This window comes from Callospermophilus lateralis, chromosome 13 (genome assembly GCF_048772815.1).
Source record: "Callospermophilus lateralis isolate mCalLat2 chromosome 13, mCalLat2.hap1, whole genome shotgun sequence".
In the NCBI taxonomy this organism is placed as follows: Eukaryota; Metazoa; Chordata; class Mammalia; order Rodentia; family Sciuridae; genus Callospermophilus; species Callospermophilus lateralis.
In genome coordinates, this window is record NC_135317.1 from 104,623,123 (window position 1) to 104,644,181 (window position 21,059).

The 21,059-nt window shown below is 46.3% G+C and overlaps 1 protein-coding gene across 6 annotated transcripts in view; it reads right to left on the reverse strand.

Moving 5' to 3' along the window:
- Positions 1-8,926: 8,926 nt before the first annotated feature.
- Positions 8,927-21,059, reverse strand: part of Fmo4 (flavin containing dimethylaniline monoxygenase 4) — a 32,616-nt gene continuing 20,483 nt past the window's right edge. For 2 of the 6 annotated variants that reach the window (XM_076872826.2, XM_076872825.2), the window contains exons 6-9: positions 20,591-20,790; positions 17,299-17,651; positions 14,791-14,860; positions 8,927-12,836 (exon numbers count right to left, since the gene is read on the reverse strand). In XM_076872826.2, the coding sequence (XP_076728941.2) occupies positions 12,362-12,836; positions 14,791-14,860; positions 17,299-17,651; positions 20,591-20,790 (1,098 nt within the window). In that variant the 3' untranslated portion in view covers positions 8,927-12,361. Of the gene's footprint in view, positions 14,112-14,151; positions 14,546-14,790; positions 14,861-17,298; positions 17,652-20,590; positions 20,791-21,059 lie in introns of those variants that run through there. The other 4 variants (XR_013155651.1, XM_076872828.2, XM_076872827.2 and 1 more) reach the window with 4 other exon arrangements.

Sequence of the window (21,059 nt, forward strand, 5' to 3'; positions counted from 1 at the left end):
TAGATGTTTATCCTAATTTTCTTAATTTTTCTGTTGTTCACCATTTTATCTTTTTTTGTGAGAATTCCTGAACTTTATTTCATTCCTGTTTTTCATTTTCTGCAAGCTAATTCTTGTTCTATTTTTCCTTTTGTAATAGCATTCTGTTCTTGTTTCATGGATGTAATACTACTTTGTCTCCCTAGGACATAGATCATAGTTCTTTTGATGTTAACTCACACAGTATTTTTATTGGTGTTGTTCTCCAGGGTTATTGAGAGTCATTTAATTCTTTTTTATGATCTGGAAGCCTCTACATTTCTAGTTGGATTTTCTGCCTCTCCCCGTCTTCCCTCTTGGTTCCTCCTCTTCTGTTTTTGTCTGTAATTATTTTTTCCTACTGCCAGTGGAGCATTACACCTATCTTTTTGAACTATTGTTCATCACCTCTCATGTGCTTGGAAAATACTCGAGTGGTTGGGGAGACCACATTGCATGGTATAAGTAAAATAAGCTCAAATGAACTCTATGCAAGTATAAATGTGGGTATGTTTCTGAATCTCTCCCACACAGGGAGTGGCAGGTGCCATGATTACTTTTCTCATGGGGACTTGAGTCAGTTTGAATGGTTTATATCTGAAATATCTCCCAGATCTCATGTGTTGAAAGCATGGTCCCATTTCCACAAAGTTCAGAGATGAGGCTTCTAGGTGATGATTAGATGACGAGGGCTCTGACCTCATAGGTGGATTCATCCATGGATGGCTGGATAGATGATTGATAGCTTGTGGGACCCAGTTGGAGGAAGGAGGTCACTGGGGGTGTGCTCTGAAGGCGTGTGTTTTCCCTCCCTCCCTCCACCATGATGATCTCCCGCACATCAGGCCCAGAGCCAAAGGAGCCAGCCAACAAGGACTCAATCTTCTGAAATTGTGAACCAAGATAAATCTTTCCTCCTCTTAGTTGTTCTCGTCGTGTATTTGTGTCACAGTAATGAACAGCTAACTAATGCAAACACAGTGGCACAGTTTGGAAGGTGGATGTGTTAGAACATATATCGTAAGGGTAATCCAAGTGGAAGCAATGCCTGTGAACTTTATTTTTTCTTTACCAACTATTTGTATTATTATTAGACTAGAAAGTACAGTATCTGAAGTTTAGCCTTTTTTAAAAAAAAAATGATTATTCTTTTCACTTGAAGGGTTTCCTTTCCTGGAGATAAATTTTCAGAAATTGCATAACAGAAGTATGTATTTATAATGCTGAGCTTTGAACACATTTTATTATTGAGCAAGAGACCTTTATAGCTGGTTTATTTTCATTTTCTTTTCTTTCTTTCTTTCTTTCTTTTTTTTTTTTTTTTTGTGGTGCTCTGGATCAAAACCAGGGCCTCTCATGCTAGGCCAGCATACTGCTACTGAGCTATATCCCTGGCCCTGTGTTTTCACTATTAAGCAGGGAAGTGGAAATATGCAGTTGCTGCTCTGTAACTGTGTTAGCTTCTGCTTGAAACGGTCCCTCATAAATGCCCAAGACCAGGCCCAGAGTGGATTTCCACTCCCCCTCCCCCGTGAGCTGCACACACATCAGCTCACCCTGCTGCACTTGGCTGGTTCTTCCCTGTCAGAAGCACTTCATCAGAAGGAGTCAGCTAGGGCTGACATTCTCCAAGAGGAACTCATTTCTCTGTTATTAAGATCAAAGGGTTCCTGAAATCGGATCCTAAGCTGCATTGCAAGCGTAGGTGGGCAGTCCATGGCCTGAGGTCAAACTTTGCTTATAACTGTGCTAAATGGTTTAAAATCCAAAAAATTTGCCAGAAAGAATTCTGAGGTGCCAGATGGAAAATTTAAGAAGTCCCATGAATGTGATGAGTCACCCTTAACTTTTTACCTAGGTGACTTGCAGGCATACCTAATTGACCTCTTCTATTAGTTATTTGTCGTTTTTATTTTTCCGGTGCTAGGTCTTGAACCCAGGGCATCACACATTAGGCACGTGCACTATCATTGAGCTGCAGCCCTCACCTATTTAAATTTTGACATATTTTCTCCCATATTTGTATAAGTTAAAGCCCATTGCAAGGAGACAGGAATAAGGAGACCTCTTAGGTGCTGTTTTAGGCAGCTTTTCTTGCTGCTCTGACTAAAGGACCCATCTAGAACAAGTGTAAAGGAGGAAAGGTTTATTTAGGGCTCACGATTTCAGAGGCCTTAGTCCACAGAAGGCCGGGTCCATTCCTTGGGGCCTGAGATGAAGCAGAATATCATGGTGGAAGAGTGTGGCAGAGGGAAACTGCTCACATGGGTGGTCAGGAAGCAGAGTGAGACTCCTCGAACCAGATACAAATATATACCCATGGCCCTGCCCGCAATTAACCATTTTCTCCTGCCACACCCCACCTGCTTCCAGTTACCACCCAGCTAATCCCATCAGGGATCAATTCTCTGATTAGGTTAGGGGTATGACCCAATCATTTCTCCTCCAAACCTTCTTGCATTGTCTCACATGTGAGCTTTTGGGGGATACCACATCTAAACCATGACAGGTCCCTAGTGAATAGTAATAATATCTCACACATTTGAATCAATTTCCTATTTTAAAATCCATTATCATCAAAAAAGGTGAATCTCTACATAGCGGAGGTGCTAGTTTTTCTAGTTATAAATATAAATAATTTCCCGGGAAGAGTCAAGCCCTCTTGAGAATTTTGATCTTAGTCTGTAACTTGGACAGAAGGCATTATGTATCAGTAGTGTTATGAAACATGCAGAAGAACACAAAGTTGGTATGTGGACCCAAGTTCCAAAGTAGACCTTGGGGATTTATCTTGATTCTAGAGGCCAAGTTTTGAGGCACAGTGAGTCCACGCTCACTCAACTGAAGTTAGCATCGGAATATCCAAATCACGGGTGGAATTGAACCCTGAAGAATGATGTGACATGTAGTCCTTGGAATTCAGTCGACCCAGGAAATCTGCCCCTGTGCTGTGATCTTCAGCCATCAGAAAATAGTTAACTTCTAAATAGAATTTGAGCAGTTTTGTTCCAGAGAGTTCAGGGAAGAACTGAGCACTAGTTAAAAATTGAGAGAAGTGGCCTCTCAGAGTTTGGAAGAGAGACAAAATTCCAACCAACCATCTATCCATCCCTAACCGCCCACTCACCCATCCACCTACCTTTCCATCTTCAGTTGCTCGTTTGCTTGATCAGTTCAGTACTTACTTATTGAGCCCCATCTTAGTGCAATGAACTGGGTTCTGGGGATGTACTGGAGAGAAAAACGAGTATGGTTTCTGTCTCCATGGCACTCGCAACCTAATGGTTGCGATAAAGTGACTGATGACTATGAATTTTGAGAAGGATTTTGAAACAAACATACAGATTGTTGTGAGGAAAAAAAATAATGGGACACTTGACCTGGTCGGGAAGTTGGGGCAACCCTGCAATGAAGGGGTGTTTGAGCTGCCATCTGGTGGAGGGTGGGAGGAAAAGAAGCTTCTGCAGGCTCTCAAGGGGGGGTTGTGCATGCTTCTTTCCAACTCTAGGCCAGGCAGGTGGTTGGAGGCAGCCGTGGTGGGAGTGTCTGTACCCTGGGAATCTGCACACAGCACAGGCAAGGCTCTCATTTGGAAAGGCGGCTCATAAGCATTTGCTGGCACCCTGCTGAGAAAGGGAGGGTGACTGAGCACCCACTAGGGCCCCCAGCACCAAGGTAAATGCTGGATGCATGACTTCATGGGTGTCACACTAACCCAGGTGATAGAAACACCTGTCCTCATCTTATGGATGTACAGTGGGACTTAAAGAAAAGGAGTGAATTACCCCAGGTTAAACTAGGAAGTAGACACAGTGCTGTCTGGCTTCCAAGTTCATGCCCCGTTCTCTGCATGATGCTGCCTGTGACTTTTGAGTAGTTGTAGGCATCAGACACCTGCTTCTCCCCAGATGTCTTGGTCCACTTTCTGTTGCTGTAACAAAATAGCTGAGGCTGGGCAGCCGAAGACCAGAGATTTGTTTAGCTCACAGCACCAAACAACATGGTGCTGGCTGTGGTCCCTTCTGCTGAGGGCCTGATAGCAGATGGCATCAAGAAGGCGGGAATTCCTGAGAGGGAAGGAGATTGCATGGTGAGATAGGAAGTCAGAGAGCAGGGTGCGGCCAGCCTTGCTCTGTCATAACAACCAGAGTCTCCTGAGAAGCAGACTGATTCCTTTCGAGGGAGGGCCATGCACCTGTGACCTAATTATTTCCCACCAGACCCCACCTCTCAAAGGTCCTGTCACCTCTCACAGTCCACACCATGGACCATGCTTCCACCCTGAGAACCCCTCAGGACAAGCAGTTTCCAAACCATAGCACCAGATTTAATTTGGAAAAAGACTGTATGTGTCATGAGAGCCCTTGTGTGTAATTTACTCCCAGAGCATGAAAGTATAATTTTCAGAAGTTTAAAAACAAGTTTTTTGTTTGCAAACATAGAGTTAACAATTGTCAAAATTTTATCTCATTAATTTTCTTTTTTTTTTTTTTGACGGGGGAGGGTATTAGGTATTGAAGTCAGGGGTGCTTAACCACTGAGCCACATCCCCAATCCTTTTTTATATTTTATTTAGAGACAGGGTTTCACTAAGTTATTTAGAGCCTCACTAAATTGCTGAGGCTGGCTTTGAACTCTCGATCCTGCAGCCTCAGCCTCCTGAGCCACTGGGATTACAGATGTGTGTCACCACACCTGGCATCTCATTAATTACTGACTGAGACAGTGTGATGGTGAAGCTGATTCGAAGAGCATTTGAGGGTGTTTATAGAGAATTTAATAAAGAAATGTTAGAATAAGTTTTCTTGGTTGGCAACAAAACTGATTAACGTTTGATAGTGAAAACCACAAACTCCTGATATATCTCCTACTGCATATTTATTGGTCATAAATCTACAAGTCAGTATAGCTTCACAGAGTTCCTAATTATTAATAAGTACAAAAGTCAGAAAATGGTCAGAAGAGAAGAACACTCCTTGGGAGGAGGGTCAAGCAGAGACCTACATCCATGCTCCGGGACGTTGCTCTGAGCAGGCAACCTCCCTTCTAACCTGTAAGGTCTGTGAAGCTCTAGCTGTGGGGTGGTTACGTGCAGGGACTCCAGAGCAAAGCTCTGCCCCAGTTGGAATCTTGCTTCCATTCTTAGTATCCATGAGACTCTCCCAAGGTGAGGGCACCTGTTACACTTCTTTCAAAGGTTGCTATTAGGGTCAGGTGAGCGGTGTGTCAAGTGCTTCGAGCAGTGTGGGCCACAGGTAAGGGCAGTGTCTGAGAATCATCTGGGAAATCTGTTGCAGTGCAGAGTGTCGAGGATGTCCAGGACAGAAGTCCAGGACTCTGTTTCCATCCTCCAGCCCAGTGGTCTTGATGAAGGCCAGATCTGCTGTGGTGTACCACTGTGCACTCCACAGCAGCCCCGAAGCCTCTGCACGCAGGAGGGGAGTGGCAGCAGGGCATCCCGGAGGGGCTGTGTGGCCCAACAGAATGGACTGTAGAGGGAGCTGGGGACTCAGGAATTGCTCAGAGAGCTTACCAGCAAGCATGAACTGGTGTTCCCTTCTGCCAGTGTACCAGTCAGGGCCTAGAGACGGCACGGGGTGATACAAAATCCACACAGAAGTTTTCCTGGAACAGGTGTCTTGGAGCCACACTCTAAGTACTTGATAATCATCTTCAAACTCACTAAGCACACTTCTCAAATGGTCATGAGGAAGAGAGAACGTATGTGTTGAAAATTAGATCCTGAAATCGGAAGAGAACAAAGGGGCAACTGTTGAATGTCAGGCATCATAACTTAGGACAAAGACAGTGTGGAAGGGTGTTACCCACAGACACACAGGGCACGCACAGGCAACGAGAAGAAACCGGCTCAGTTACAGAGCAAAGCCGGGCAGTCTGTCCAATCCCGGGTCAGCGACAGAAAGTCATGGTGGGAATGCTGATGCAGACAGTTTGACTGGGGTGAGAGTTTATGCAGTCTTCTTCCCCATCTGCACAGTTTTGATCAGCTAGACTCAAAGGGAGAAGATATCCTGATTCAGAGAAAGGTTACCCAGCTGCACCTGGATGTGCATAGATCAGAAATCTTGGACGGGGATGGAATGAAGGAGCAAGAAAGGCAGTTGTAGATTCCTAAGGTCAGCACAGCAAGCAAGATATATGTATAAAACAGAACTTTTGACTCTGTGCAGTGGATTGAAACTGTAATGAAAATGGATTATCTTAGAGAAACAGATTTTAGCAGCAATATAGAAATTAAGAGTTCTTCTTAGACTTCAAGAAAGCCATCTTCTCTCCCCCAGCTTTTCATACCAAACATTGTTTTTGGTGGACTGTGGTCCATTTTCGTTGTCTGTGGTCAGTTACAGGATCTTTGTCACCTGTGCAGAATGGATGCTTCATTAAGTCAGTCAGCTAAAGTGGTGACCAGTGTGCATTGGGACCATGTTACAACCATCATGGACTCCTTGGAAGGATTTATTCTGATTAGGGACTCCACCAGGAGGCCAGATAAAGGGGGAATCTAGAATGGCATCAGGCTACTGCAGGGGAAGTCTCTTGGAGCTTCTGTAGAGCATGTGTAGTCTTACCTACTGGTAGGAAGGACTTTGGGAATGTAAGGATTTGGGAGAATTAACCGGGCATTCTTCATTCCCAGAGACACAGGCGTCAGAACTACTGAGAGCCCCAAAGACCTGACCATAGCTCTAGACATGACACCGTTCCCAGGACTTAATGAATCAGGGAGACGTTCAGAAGCCTGTTGGCCTGGAGAAACGCAGGTCCGCGTGGTGGGCAGCTTTATGAACTGGCTGTCAGTCTGTGTTCAAAGAGCGCACTACCAAGAAGAGACGTGAAGAAATGATCGCAAGGAGACTCCCTAGTACTTGTATTTCTGAAGCTGTCACATGCAGCCTGTTGACAGGGTTCACCGGGTCACTCCACTCCCCCGCCTTCCTCCTCTCTTAGGCAGCTTCCCACCCTGTGCCCTCGGGCTGGCAGGTGGGGTGGGGAAGCTGGAGCACCTCGAGCTCCACGTGGCCCCAGGAGAAGCCTGGCATGTGGAGACCTGCAGTCCCTGCTTCTCCAGGGCCTCTGTCGAAAAGTCAGAAAGGTGGGGAAACACCTGGGTGTCCGCCTTGGCCGGCCTACAGAACGTTCGCTGTCTACAGGAGCTGGGGCCTTGCTGGAGGGGCCGTGTGAGGGAGCCAGGGGGCGATGGTGGGTGGGGTGTTGGGCGCAGGGGGCGGGGGCTGTGAGTGGGTGGGGTGTTGGGGGGCAGGGGCTGTAAGTGGGTGGGGTGTTGGGGTGCAGGGGGCGGGGGCTGTGAGTGGGTGGGGTGTTGGGGGGCAGGGGGCAGGGGCTGTGAATGGGTGGGGTGTTGGGGGGCAGGGGCTGTGAGTGGGTGGGGTGTTGGGGGGCAGGGGCCAGGGGCTGTGAATGGGTGGGGTGTTGGGGGGCAGGGGCTGTGAGTGGGTGGGGTGTTGGGGTGCAGGGGGCGGGGGCTGTGAGTGGGTGGGGTGTTGGGGTGCAGGGGGCGGGGGCTGTGAGTGGGTGGGGTGTTGGGGTGCAGGGGGCGGAGGCTGTGAGTGGGTGGGGTGTTGGGGCGCAGGGGGCAGGGGCTGTGAGTGTGTGGGGTGTTGGGGGGCAGGGGCTGTGAGTGGGTGGGGTGTTGGGGTGCAGGGGGCGGGGGCTGTGAGTGGGTGGGGTGTTGGGGGCAGGGGGCAGGGGCTGTGTGTGGGGTGTTGGGGGGCAGGGGCTGTGAGTGGGTGGGGTGTTGGGGTGCAGGGGGCGGGGGCTGTGAGTGGGTGGGGTGTTGGGGGGCAGGGGGTAGGGGCTGTGAGTGGGTGGGGTGTTGGGGGGCAGGGGCTGTGAGTGTGTGGGGTGTTGGGGGGCAGGGGCTGTGAGTGGGTGGGGTGTTGGGGTGCAGGGGGCGGAGGCTGTGAGTGGGTGGGGTGTTGGGGTGCAGGGGCTGTGAGTGGATGGGGTGTTGGGGGGCAGGGGGCAGGGGCTGTGAGTGGATGGGGTGTTGGGTACAGGGGGCAGGGGCTGTGAGGGAAGGTTCCTGTGGGCGCAGCACGTTTGTGGCCTGGAGCTCCTGTCCTCACACACGGAGACAGTTCTGTGCCCTCTTGGCCCAGCGCCTTCCAGCCAAGGGAGCGCGTCTCACTATTAAAGCTTGATCTTACTTTGAATTGCTTGTCCTGCAAGTTTGATGGGACTTGGATCCATTCTCACAACACAAAAAACTTTCAATGTTACATTTATTGATGAAAGAAAATATTTCAACGGTTTCAATTTTCTTTGAGTGGCTGTAAAATGGTTTTACATTATTTTCATACCAACTTATAATAACATAAAGAGATCATCGTTTAAAAATCTTATTTAGAAGTTAACATACAATATCAATTATGATAGAAAACCCCCAGAAATGAATTCAAGTTTTAACCAAAACTTGTGAAATTTTATTTGGAAGTATATTATAAATTCTATATTTAATATTTCTCTATTTTTTGGCTTAAGCAATTTTACTTCAATATGAAAAGATGATTTTCCCTGTGCTCACATGGATCTCCCTTCCCCTTATCTTATCAGCTTATCTTAGCATGGCTCACAAAGACTGTCCTCATTTTTTGTGCATCATGGTGTGAACAAGGTTGGTGGCCACTGTTCTAACACACCTGCCCCAAGGCCACTTACTGATTGCTGACAGAAACAACGCCTTCCGTCAGACTGTCCCGGGGCCACTCTCTCACTTTACCCAGTTTCCACTGGGAACATTTCGGGTGTCATCTCTTCGGAGAAGCTTTGTGTGAGGGTCCCAGCTGGTTCCCCCGCCCTCTCTGAGGCCTGCTTGGTTGGTCTTCCTGGCAGTCGTCACATGGCTGCCTGTCACAGGGCAGTTCCATGACATCAAGGACTTGCTCTTTACTGACCATGGTTACCCCAGTCTAGAAGAGTGCTTGGAACACAGTAAGTGCTCAATGCATATTTGTTGAGTTAATGAATGAATTAACTGAGCACTTAAAATTTATTTTCTCTAAAACCCACATGCCTATTCAACGGGACAGCCTCTTCTGGATGCCAATGTCTTTGTGGTCAGACCCTGGTGATTGTCTGATCATGCAGACTCTAATACAAATCATTGACAAAGTGAAATTACATATATTGCAAAATAAGGATTAAAAAAAAAATTGCCAAAGGTGATATTGGAGGACTGCTAAGCCATGGCAACTCTGGATCTGGCAGCATTAAACCAGGAAGATGTTTCAAGAATGGCTTAGAGATGATTGGCATGTGTGATGACAGGGGTTTCAAAAGAGATTTGTATAAATATGAGAGGATTGAAATTTTAGTTCCTTGGCAAAATCAATGAAAACCTTGAATATTAAAATATTGCTAACTTATAGCCTAGTTTTGAAAGTTGAATATGTAGTAAAGGAAGTCATAAAGGTGTTTTATCTAGCTGTCATGTAAATTCTCACAACTAGGCAATTCCTTTTAGAAGATGGTTCCAGTTATAATCCAAATTTGGCTAAATGAAATGCCAAGCATCTACGTATCAGAAAAAAACATTTGGCCTTTGTTTTTTTAGGATTGATTTACTTCACTTAGCATGATATTCTCCAGTTCCATCCATTTACCTGAAAATGCCATGATTTTATTCTCTTTTAGTTTTATATATATATATCTCACAGTTTCTTTATCTATTCATCTATTGAAGGGCATCTAGGTTGGTTCCATGGTTTTGCTTTTGTGAATGGAGCTGCTATAAATTGTGATGTGGCTATGTCACTGCAGTAGGCTGGTTTTAAGTCCTTTGGGTATAGACTGAGGAGTGGGCTAGCTGGGTCAGATGGTGGTTCCATTCCCAGTTTTCTAAGGACTCTCTGTACTGCTTTCCACTGTGGTTGCACCGTCGTGCAGTCCCACCAGCCGTGCACGAGTGTGCCTTGCTCTCTCTGAAAGGAGAATGCTGACCCACAATGAGGGAGGGGCATGGGAAGAATGGAGGAATTTTGGACTGGGCAAAGGGGAGGGATGGGGGAGAGGGTGTGTGGGTAGGAAAGGTGGTAGAATTAGAAGGACATCATTACCCTACGTACACATAGGTTTGCACAAATGGTGCCACCCTACAGTGTGTATAACCAAAGAAATGAAAGGTTGTGCTCTGTGTACAATGAAACAAATGCATTCTGCTGTCATTTATGACTGATTAGAAAAAAATTTAAAAAGTTAATATATTAACAAAAGACATTTAAAAAGAACAAGCAAACTTATTTTCATAATTCTCCTCATTTCTCAATGAAGACTTGATCAAACCTAGTATTTTCCCCTAATATTTACTATGAAAATTTGATTCTCATTTAAAATGGGTTAACTCCCAATGGGCTTTTCCTGGTATTGGGTATTCTTTGAGGCCTAGAGTCATGGACTTGCCAAGCACAATGCTCCCAGTCTGTTCAGGGTGGGAAGGCAGTGCAGAGGAGGGAGCCCGCAGGCAGGCAGGCACAGGCTTCCTGGAGGAAGAGGTGGAAAAGGTCCGGGCTTCACTGACCAATTGAAGGGCTTGAGACAATAGGAAAGTTACCTCCCAAGGCAGCTAGTGGCTTCAGGGTTGCATATATTTGGTTTAAATCCCTGTTCTGTCTCCTCCTTTCTGTGAGAACCAGAGTAAATTACTTCTCTGAGTGTTTGACTCATTATTTAAAAATTACTGCATTGAAAAAACAGCACATTATAAATTTAAGTTCTGATGAACTGAGAGACATTCTCAGTTCCACTCTCTCCCTCAAGAACGGGTGTGCAGTTAGCTTAAGCTGGACGTTGCTCCTGTTGGTCTGCTTTAGTGGGGTTTGAAGTCCACCCAGGAGCACAGGTAAACCCAGACACCTTCGCTGGTCGTTTCAGGATGGCTATTTCTAACCCTCCTTTGCTAATGTTTACCTGCTGCATTCAGGAGAGTTCATCTGAGGGTGGAGGGGACACAAGGACAAAAGAGTGACTGAGCTGTACAGGCCAAGCCTCCTGGTTACACAGCAGCCCCTTAATGCAGAGATTAGAAAATGTCTTTCAGTTCTGCACAGATGCCCTGCACGGTCTCCCTCACTGCTCACCCTGCACTTGGTGCTATTATTACCCTCACTTTCCAGGTGAGGACACGGAGGCTTGGAAAGGCTGCATGACTTGGCCAGGGCCTCATGGCTGACACCAGAGTTAATCAGTCTGATCTCCTTTCTCAATGAAGTTAAGATGACGATCCATGTCTCCTTCTTCAGGGAGTGACCTTGACCTGTAGTCTCAGCTGCACAGAGCAAGGTGACCGACTCGGGAGGCCGACTCTTGGACAAGAGCTGGCGCCCCGCCTCAGGCTCTTGGTTGGCTTTGGAGGTGAATGAGGGAAGGAAGAGAGAACAGACCGTCTGCCCCTCAGCTTCCCACTCTGGGGGCCATGAGGCCCTCCTCCCTCGCGCAGCTGAAAGCCGTGTCTCTTGTTGCACAAAGCTCCTTCCTTCTTTCGTTAGTAATTCCTCTCCTTCCTGGCCTGCTTTGGTCTAGGGATAGTAAAGCCACCTCATTGTAGTCTGAGGGCATGTTATGACCCCTACAATTTCCCAGCAATTGCTCACATCTTTTTGATTAATCTTTATGTTAAATTTCCACAAATTATTTTATTTGAGTTTCATCATCTTATTCCTCTCAGGACCCTGATATGAATGATGATCATTTTAATTTTAGGCAAGACTGCTCATACTTTTATGTTTGGCAATGATGATCACACTGTTATTTTAGGATAGCTGCTTTAGCTAGCAGGATAGACTGTGCACTGGAAAGAGAAAGAAGGTACTGAGACCAAAGAGTGAAACACAATATATATAATAATTCTGCTAAGAGATGACTAGACCTGAACTTGGATTGTAGACGTTACGGTGGAAAGGAGAGAAGGGATACACAAGATACTTGAAGATAGGATCATCATGGCATGGTTTAACCCTTGAAACCAATCAGCTTCATCCTCACCAAACGCTAGGTGTATTAGTCCATTTTTCCATGGCTGTAACAGAAGACCTGAGATTAGTAATTTATAAAGAAAATAAGTTTCTTTGGCTCACAGTTCTGGAGGCTGGGACGTCCAAGGGCATAGGGGAACTTCTTGGTGAAACTGTGTTTTCATAACATGTTGAAAGGTGGGAGGTTTGCTTCTCAAGCAGGTGCCTTAGAAGGAGAGAAAACAAGGGGCAGCCTCACTTTATAACAACCTCATGGAAACTAGTCCAGTTCTGTGAGTGGCACTGACCCATTTATGAGGGTAGGCAGAGTCTGCCTGACCCCCGTCCCTCCCCTAGTCCCCACCTCTCAGTGCTGCCACGCTGGAGGCCAGTCTGCCAGCCCATGAACTCCAGGGGGCACACCCAAAGCACAGCCCTAGCTGAGGGGAGAGTCTGTCCTGCATCCACTTGGAAAGTGAAGACTTATAGATAAGTAGGAGAGAGGCCAGCAGCACAGGGCCACCCCAAGCTCTCAAGCAGTGTGACGTGGAGGCAGGCTTGGGGGTGTCGGGAGGGACTCGGGTTTTGAGGGGCTTCAGGGTCCTGTCCCACTGGGTCAGGATGGCATTTCTGGCTCCTTCCCATCTTCCGGGGCCCACCAGGCGGTATTGGTAAGGGGTACAGGGTCCAAAGAAGACCTCCCAGGCTAGTCTGGGATCGCTGAGGAGCAGCAGTGGGAGGCTGGGCTTGGCGCCGATGCAGGCCGCCAGCTCATCCAGGTAGAGGATGTAGTCGAGCTTGTCCTGACTGGCGTCCGCGGTCACACCCCTGTGGGGAGAAGGGAGCATGGGTTTGGCGACCCTCCCTGCCCCGCGTCCCCGTGTTACAGAGCCCACCCTCCTCCTGGGTGTTACTTCTGCCTCGGCATCAAACCGTGTCTTGGAGACGGGTTTCCATGTCGGCAAGAAAAAGCTAAAGGAGTGGCCTTCAGAGGAGGATCCACCTGTGGAAGCAGGAGGCGAAAGGAGGCCCTCGGAGGAGTTGCTTTTGTTCCTGGCGTTTGGTAAGAGGATAAAGTGAGACGGTCCAAACGCAGCCGTGGCTCTGGGTGAGGAGGGCCAGAAGGCTTCCCGTACATGGGCACCTACATTTCCATTCATGTGATTGGGAGCTGAGGGGCCTCAGCTTGGTGTACCAGAACGGAGCTAGACACGGAGAGGGGCCTAGCCATGTGGAGCCTTCGTCTGTGTCTGCTGTTAAACCTTCATAAGGCCCGGGTCAGGCAGTCCGTCAATGAGTCAGAGAGTCCAGGCACCCTTCTAGAGCCAGCAGTGAGCCAGGCCAGGGCCTTGCTGTCAGAGTTTGCCCTCTGGTGGGGACTAGCCGACCATCAGCAGCTCAGTCCAGCCGACAGGGAACAAGGTGTGAGAGACCCAAGCCGGGCGGGGCGGGCGGTGGGGTGGCCGGGTTGCAGTTTTATGCAATGTTGTCAAGGAAGACGTCTCTCACGGGGTGACACTCGAGCAGTGAGCCATGCAGGTGCCTGGGGAGAAACTTCAGGCAGAGGGGGACCAACTGCGAGGGCTCAGGAGGGTGATGCTGGGCCTGGCTGAGGTGTGGTGGGCAGGGAAGGGTGGGCACTGAGGGTGCCCCGGGAGCCTTCCTGGGGGGAAAGGGAGGCAACCCAGGGTTTGATCAGAAAGCAGCGGGGTGTGGCTTGTGCCTGTGGCTGAGTCAGAGCAGAGAGTGGGAGGCAGGAGAGGTGGCACAGGCGTCCCGAAGGCCTGGTCTGAGGTGGCAGCAGCAGGGTCCCGAGAAGTGTCTGAGTCCTGGATTCCCCTGGAAGGCAGAGCCCGACAGTATTTGCCGACACAGGTGAGAGAGAAAAGGAGACTAGGACTGCTCCAGTGCCACTCAGCCGGAACGAGCGGGTGCCACTGAGGGGAGCAGGGGCAGAGGGGCGCACTGCCAGGGCGGAGCGGTGGAGGGGACCTTAGGAGTCTGCTTTTAAGCTGGGCATGTTGGTCATGCCTGCAGGCCAGAGTTCAAGGCAGCCTGGCAGCACAGTAAGACCTCTTCTCAAAAAAAAAAAAAAAAGGTTTACTTTTTTTTTTTTTTTTAAAGGGAGAGAGAGAGAGAGAGAGAGAGAGAGAGAGAGAGAGAAAATATTTTTAATATTTATTTTTTAGTTTTCAGTGGACACAACATCTTTATTTTATTTGTATGTGGTGCTGAGGATGGAACCCAGCGCCCCGTGCATGCCAGGTGAGCGTGTTACTGCTTGAGCCACATCCCCAGCCCCAAAATGTTTACTTTTAGACATGAAATTTGAGGCACCTTTATATATGTGCAGGGAGCTGTCCAGAGGAGCTGGAGGAAAGGCTGGTCAAAGACACCTGGAGCCACAGGATTGAAGGTGTTTAAAGGTGGATGCGGCCCTGTGGAGCGAGTGAGAGTACTGCTGGGGACCAAGGGGTGGGCTCAGCGAGGCCTAGGAGTGAGCCAGAGGGAACACCAGCAGGAAGAAGCAGCGCAGCCTGAGAAACGGAAGGAGACCCACAGAGGGTTTCAGTGGCCAAGTGAGGGCAGGACTGGGTCCCACTGAGAAGACCTGGCGCCCCGATGACAGGTCTGAGGCCACAGTCTAGTTGGTGGCAGAGGTGCGTCCCTCCTCCGTACTGGCTCTGGGAGTGGCTCTCACAGTAACTGGGAATCCTTGTTGCTTTCCCTTGTTAACAGAATCCACTGGCAAGTCCACCCTGTGGCAACCTGTGTTTCCTACCTTTGAATGAGCTCCTCCTTTTCAGTGACCTCGGCCATCAGCTTCTGGGGTGGAGGGATCTTACAGAGTCCTGGGAGAAAGATCAGAAACACACTGAAGTCCACTAGATTTATTTAAGTTTCCTCCCTCTCATTCTGATCTCCCACGGGCTCCACCCTCAGGACGTGTGACAGCCCAGGCTGAGTGGGGCTGCAGTGCACAGGACACTGCCAGAGGGCGAGAGGACGCACCTTGGCCCAGCCTCAGCCGGCACCACCAGGAGACATCAGCCCCTGCTGCGGCAGCTGCCCGCCCCGTCCCTGGTCCCTCTGCAGCTGCTCTGAGGGTCTCTCCCGCCTCTCGCTCACACAAACGCCTCCCCAGGCACCTGGGTGGGTGTTAGAGCTCTTACTAGCTCTGATGGGAGCACTTACAAGGACCCCGCCTCACAGGGCAGCTTTGGCACATCGTTGGTTTTGTACCTGGGAAGCCTCAAGAGTGACAGGTGCTGGCAGCACGTGGGTCTCACAGAGGCTGTGCCTGCTGAAGCTGTGCGAGGGCCTTGTGCTCAGTGTCACACTTGGCCTTTTCCTTGCCGTCACAGCGTGGACTCTGGCCTCCCTCTGCAGTTGCCCCGCAGCCCCCGTCTGAGACCCCTTTGGGTCTTCCTGGTTCCTGGTGTGTCCATGCCTGCTCTCATGTGAACCCCCCTGCACTGGGCTCTCCCTCTTCACCATCCCACTCTGGCCAGTCCTGCCCTGCTGGGTACCACAGGCCAGCCCCAGGTGTGGGCTTCCAGGTCCACACGAGAGGTCTGACTCAGCTCATGGGTGCACTTCCTGCTAGGACCACGTTATCCTGAAGAACTGGCAAGACTTGGTGGTTCCCAGAAGCCGTCTGGGGATCGTGAAGCTACTCCTGTGGTGGCGTTGGCTTTATCATCCTAATGAGCAGTTTGGAGCTCACTATAAAATACCTCCCAAACCAGCACTTAAGTCCTCTACGATTTTCACTTAACTGGACAGAGCTGTGAAAGCACTGCGTTGTTCTTAAAGAAACACAAGTTTGTGGTAACTTAATGAAGGGGGGCGGATTTTTTTTTTCCTGTAATGTAAGTAGGGTGAAAATCTTCTAAACACTTTCTCTGCCATTTGAATAGCATGTTCGCCAGCTACAAGTACTTAGGTCTTTTCTTTTTTTGTGGTCCTGGGAGTTGAACCCAGAGCCTTGTGCATGCCAGGCAAGTGCTCTGCTACTGAGCTACCCCCCTAGCCTTTTTAATTAAATTAATTAATTAATCAATTAATTTTTGGCACCAGGGATTGATTGCTTAACCACTGAGCCACAACCCCAGCCATTTTTATTTTTTATTTTGAGATGGGTTCTTGCTAAGTTGCTGAGGCTGGCTTTGAACTTGTTATCCTCCTGCTTGAGCCTCCCAAATTGCTAGGATTATAGGCATGCAGTCTAGGCCCAATCTCCTAGCTTTTTTAAAGGAAAAAAAATATATTTTGAGACAGGGTCTAAGTTGCCCAGGCTGGCCTCAGAACTTATGATCCTCCTGCCTCAGCCTCCTGAGTAGCTGGAATTAGGAGCTTACACCATCATGCTTGGCTGAGGGCACAGGTTTTTAGGTGTGGTTAATATCTATTGCATTTGTACAGTGGGCTAGAAGTCACCACTACTTAATACTGTCTTATATGCTATTTGTAAATTATTGGTGGATGTTTTTATTCACTAAGGACAGCTGGTTGGTCCAACTGTGAATGCTGTTTATATTTAAAGATCACACTCTGCAGTTCTTTGGAACGCTCATTCGTCTAAATCTTGCTCTCTGTAGCAGGCATGCTGGGAATGGCAAGAAGCGGCAACAGTGGTCACTTAATAGGCCTCTCCTGGGTCAAGTGTGCCACTTGAGGCTTGGCAGACATTGTAAATTTTAAGAAGTCCTGAGAAACAGGGTCTGCCATCCTCACTTTGCAGACGAAGGGGCTGAGGTGCACAGGGTCCTTGCCCAGTGGCTCTGGACCCCCAGCCCTGGCTCCTGCACTGGTGCTCTTGTGGGATCTGCCCAAAGGAGTGCCCAGGGCCTACGGTATTGCTACAAGCACTTAAAAGGTCGCTGTCTCTTCATACCTCAGTTTTATCCACAGCATGCATTACTCCAATACCTTTTAAAGTGATATAAAATTCTACTTCTAGTAATAAATGGAAAGACTTGGGAGTAAACAGACTGGACTAGAATAGAATAGGCTCTTGAAGCTTCCAAAAAGTTCAGTTCATCTGAGAAATTTGATTACATTCTGTTCAAATTTATCCCATCTACAGAGTCAGAATCTCCTCTGCTCAGTCAGATGGAGTGACACACACACTCATTATACCACTATACATATGTATGATTAATTGCTCATTTAATTTTTTATAATATTTATATCACTTTGGCTCAGATCTGTTTGATTTTAGCTAAACGGCAGGGAGATGATTTTAAGATTTGGCTGATCATAAGGACTCTAAATAGAGTCAAGGTACCTTTGAACACTCTTGTGGCCCACCGTGCTTGGAGCTCTGTGCCTGATAAGATGGACCCGTTAAGGCCGATAAGGCCAATGATGGCTAATGTTGCTCTCTCCAGGCTTGAGGGAAAGACCCACTTATGTAGGAATATCTTCTTTCTACAAAGGCTTTGGAGAGGTTCTTCAAGAAAGGGAAAAGAAAATATGTATCCTGTAGTGAAGATCACAACATCAATGTTGGCTTCCACTGTCCCATCTTCAAAGATGGCAGAGGTCTCTGTGAATCCCTTCACACCGGTTTTCATAGTGACCAGTCCACATAGGATGCAGGTTGGCAGCTCGTCATTCACAATAAATTTTTTTTTCTTCCTTTGACACAGAAGAGAAAAATATTCATTGTGGTTATAGTTGTGAAATACTCTAGCCAATGATTTATTCAGTCAGTTAAGGTAAACTATCTGTCAAGCCAAAGAAGTGAGTGTCCAATTATTCATCAGTCATGTCTAATTCAGAGTTGTCTGGTTACTGTTTATAACATGTTTTCTTTCCTAGTTCCCAGTAGAAGACACGTGGAAAATGATTAACCCCACTCTTTCCTGACTCAATTTACAGTTCTCTCTCTCTTATAATTAATTCCTAGAGCTTTTTTTTTATCTTGAAGTGTCAGCACTGAGTATATAACAAATCACTGGATGACAAGTTTGGGGTTTCATGTCACCTATACTTTTAGGAATGACATCAGGCAAAGAGGACATTACTAAGAAACTCTTTCAATGCCAACTTTGAGTCTACTTATGCTGATAAGTATTTTCATTGTGAGCACCGTTCTGCCTAATCATCAGACATGCTATCTTATTAGATTTACACATCTGATCATCCTTTGCCATTATTTTTTTTAACCATATTAATCTTTTTAAAATTTTTATTATAATTTGTTATATATGACAGCAAAATTCAATTCAATTCATTTTATACATATAGAGCACAATTTTCATGTCTCTGGTTATACACAAAGTGTCTTCATACATATACTTCGGGTAATGGATGTCCACTGTCTTTCCTACCTCCACCTCTCCTTTCCCCTCCCTCCCCTTTGCCCTATCTAAATATCCTCCATGTTCCTCCCATGTTCCCCCATATCCCCATTATGAATCAGCATCCTTATATCAGAGAAAACATTCGGCATTTAGTTTTTTAGGATTGGCTAACTTCACATAGCATTATCTTCTCTAACTCCACCCATTTACCTGCAAATGCCATGATTTTATTCTCTTTTATTGCTAAGTAATAGTCCATTGTGTATATATGCCACATTTTCTTTATCCATTCATCTACTGAAGGGCATGTAGGTTGGTTCCACAATTTAGCTATTGTGAATTGTGCTGCTATAAACATTGAGGTGGCTGTGTCCCTGTAGTATGCTGTTTTTAAGCCCTTTGGGTATAGATCCAGGAGAGGGATAACTGGGTCGAATGGTGGTTCAATTCCCAGTTTTCCAAATATTTTCCATACTGTTTTCCACCATGGCTGCACCAATTTGCAGTCCCACCAGCAATGTATGAATGTGCCTTTCCCTGACATCCTCGCTAACACTTATCGTTTGTATCCTTAATAGCTGCCATTCTGACTGGAGTGAGATGAAATCTTAGAGTAGTTTTGATTTGCATTTCTCTAATTGCTAGAGATGTTGAACATTTTTTCATATATTTGTTGATTGATTGTACATCATCTTCTGAGAAGTGTCTGTTCAGTCCCTTGGACCATTTATTGATTGGGTTATTTGTTTTTTTTGGTGTTAAGATTTTTGAGTTCTTTATATATCCTAGTGATTAGGGCTCTATCTGATGTGCATATGGTAAAAATTTGCTCCCAAAGTGTAGGCTCTCTATTCACCTCACTGATTGTTTCTTTTGCTGAGAAGACTTTTAGTTTAAATTCATCCCATTTTTTAATTATTAAAAATGAAATTAAGCCCCTGTCTCTCACCAGGCACAGAACTCAACTCAAAGTGCATCAAGGACCTAGGAATTAAACCAGAGACCCTGCACCTAATAGAAGAAAAAGTAGGCCCAAATCTTCATCATTTGGGATTAGGCCCTGACTTCTGTAATAAGACTCCTAGAGTGCAAGAAATAAAATCAAGAGCCATTAGTTGTTTTTTTTTTTTTTTTTTTTATAAGTTGAAGGTTGAAATGTATCTTACCAAAGAATATTTGGGTCAGCACATGATAAAAATGACATTTTAATGATCTTATACCCATTTCAGCCTTTCCCCGCCCTTGGCAGTGTGCAGCTCTGTGCAGAGGTGCATCACCACACATCGTTTCAGGAAATGCTACTGTGAGTGCAGACCTCCTCCTCACTCTGCCAGAACATTCATTATAGACCGGTGAGAACAGACCAGCTGCACACACAATGCTGCAACACTGTATTTTTCACATGGCAGCATTTTCAAGGGTCTTCAAGGCCAATCTAAATTTCCTGATTTTCAAGCTGCAAATGACAGCACCCTTCATTTTCTTGAATCCCTACTTTTGTTATTGCACATCTCAAGTTCTGAATAATATAGAATAAAAAATATTGATTTAAAATATTTCCCATGAGAAATGCAAATAAAAACTATAACGAGATACTACCTTATCAGTTAGAATGGCTGTGATAAAAAAAAGTCACAAATGCTGGTGAGGCTATTGAGAAAAAGAAGCGTTTATATACTGTTGGTGAGAATGTAAATGAGCACAGCCATTGTGGAGAATAGTATACAGGGTCCTCAAAAAACTAAAAATAGATCTACCATATGTGCTCCAGCTAATCCCAGTTGTGAAATTATCATACCAAAGCAATGCCTGCATGCCCATTTATTTTGGCATTCTTCACAGTAGCTAAGGTATGGAGTAAGCCTAGGTGTTCATCAATAGAAGAAGGGATAAAGAAATGTATATATGTGTACAACTGAGTACTACTGAGTCATAAAGAAGAATGAAATGCTTTCATTTGAAGCGGATGGGACTGGAAGACATTGTGTTAAGTGAAATGAGCCAGACACAGAAAGACAAGAACCATATGTTCTCATATATGGAAGCTAAAAATGTCAATCTGAAAGTAGAACATTGATTCTCAGAGATTGGGAAGAGGGTGTGTGGAGGGGGAGAGTAGAAAGAGACAGGATGGATTTGGTCAGTGCACATTTTATATATATATGAGATATCACCATGAACCCCATCAGCATTGCAGTTATTGCATGATAGTAAAAAGTAAAGAATATAAATAAATAAAAATTTTTCTATGAAATAAAAGAATTGAAGTACCCCTTTGTGATACTCAATCCATACATCTCATGGTTTAGTCTTTTACTCATCTGCCTCTCTTGAATCCAGTTTATGAAACATGGAGGCAGCAGTTGGTTAATAAACCTGTAGCATCTTCTCGTGACCATCATGTTAAAAGGGTAGCCTCTGTCTGAAGAGCGGCTGATAACCCAGGTGCCAGTTCTAGTACTGAGAAGTACCTAGAAAGTAAGGCAATAGGGATGAATACGTGTCATCATTTTGTAGTACTTTTATTCAACTGTGTTTTAAATGGTCTTATAGCATTCTGGTCTTCTAACAGAGTTTTTATAAATTTGTCCCATATATCTACATATGAGTTACATATTCCTGTTGTCAGTGTTCTAAAAAGCACTTTACCCGATTTAGATATGTTAAGAATTTCATTATGCTTATAGAATTATAAGAACAGGATTAGAATGTTTTGAGGTACACGGTATTGACCTGGCAA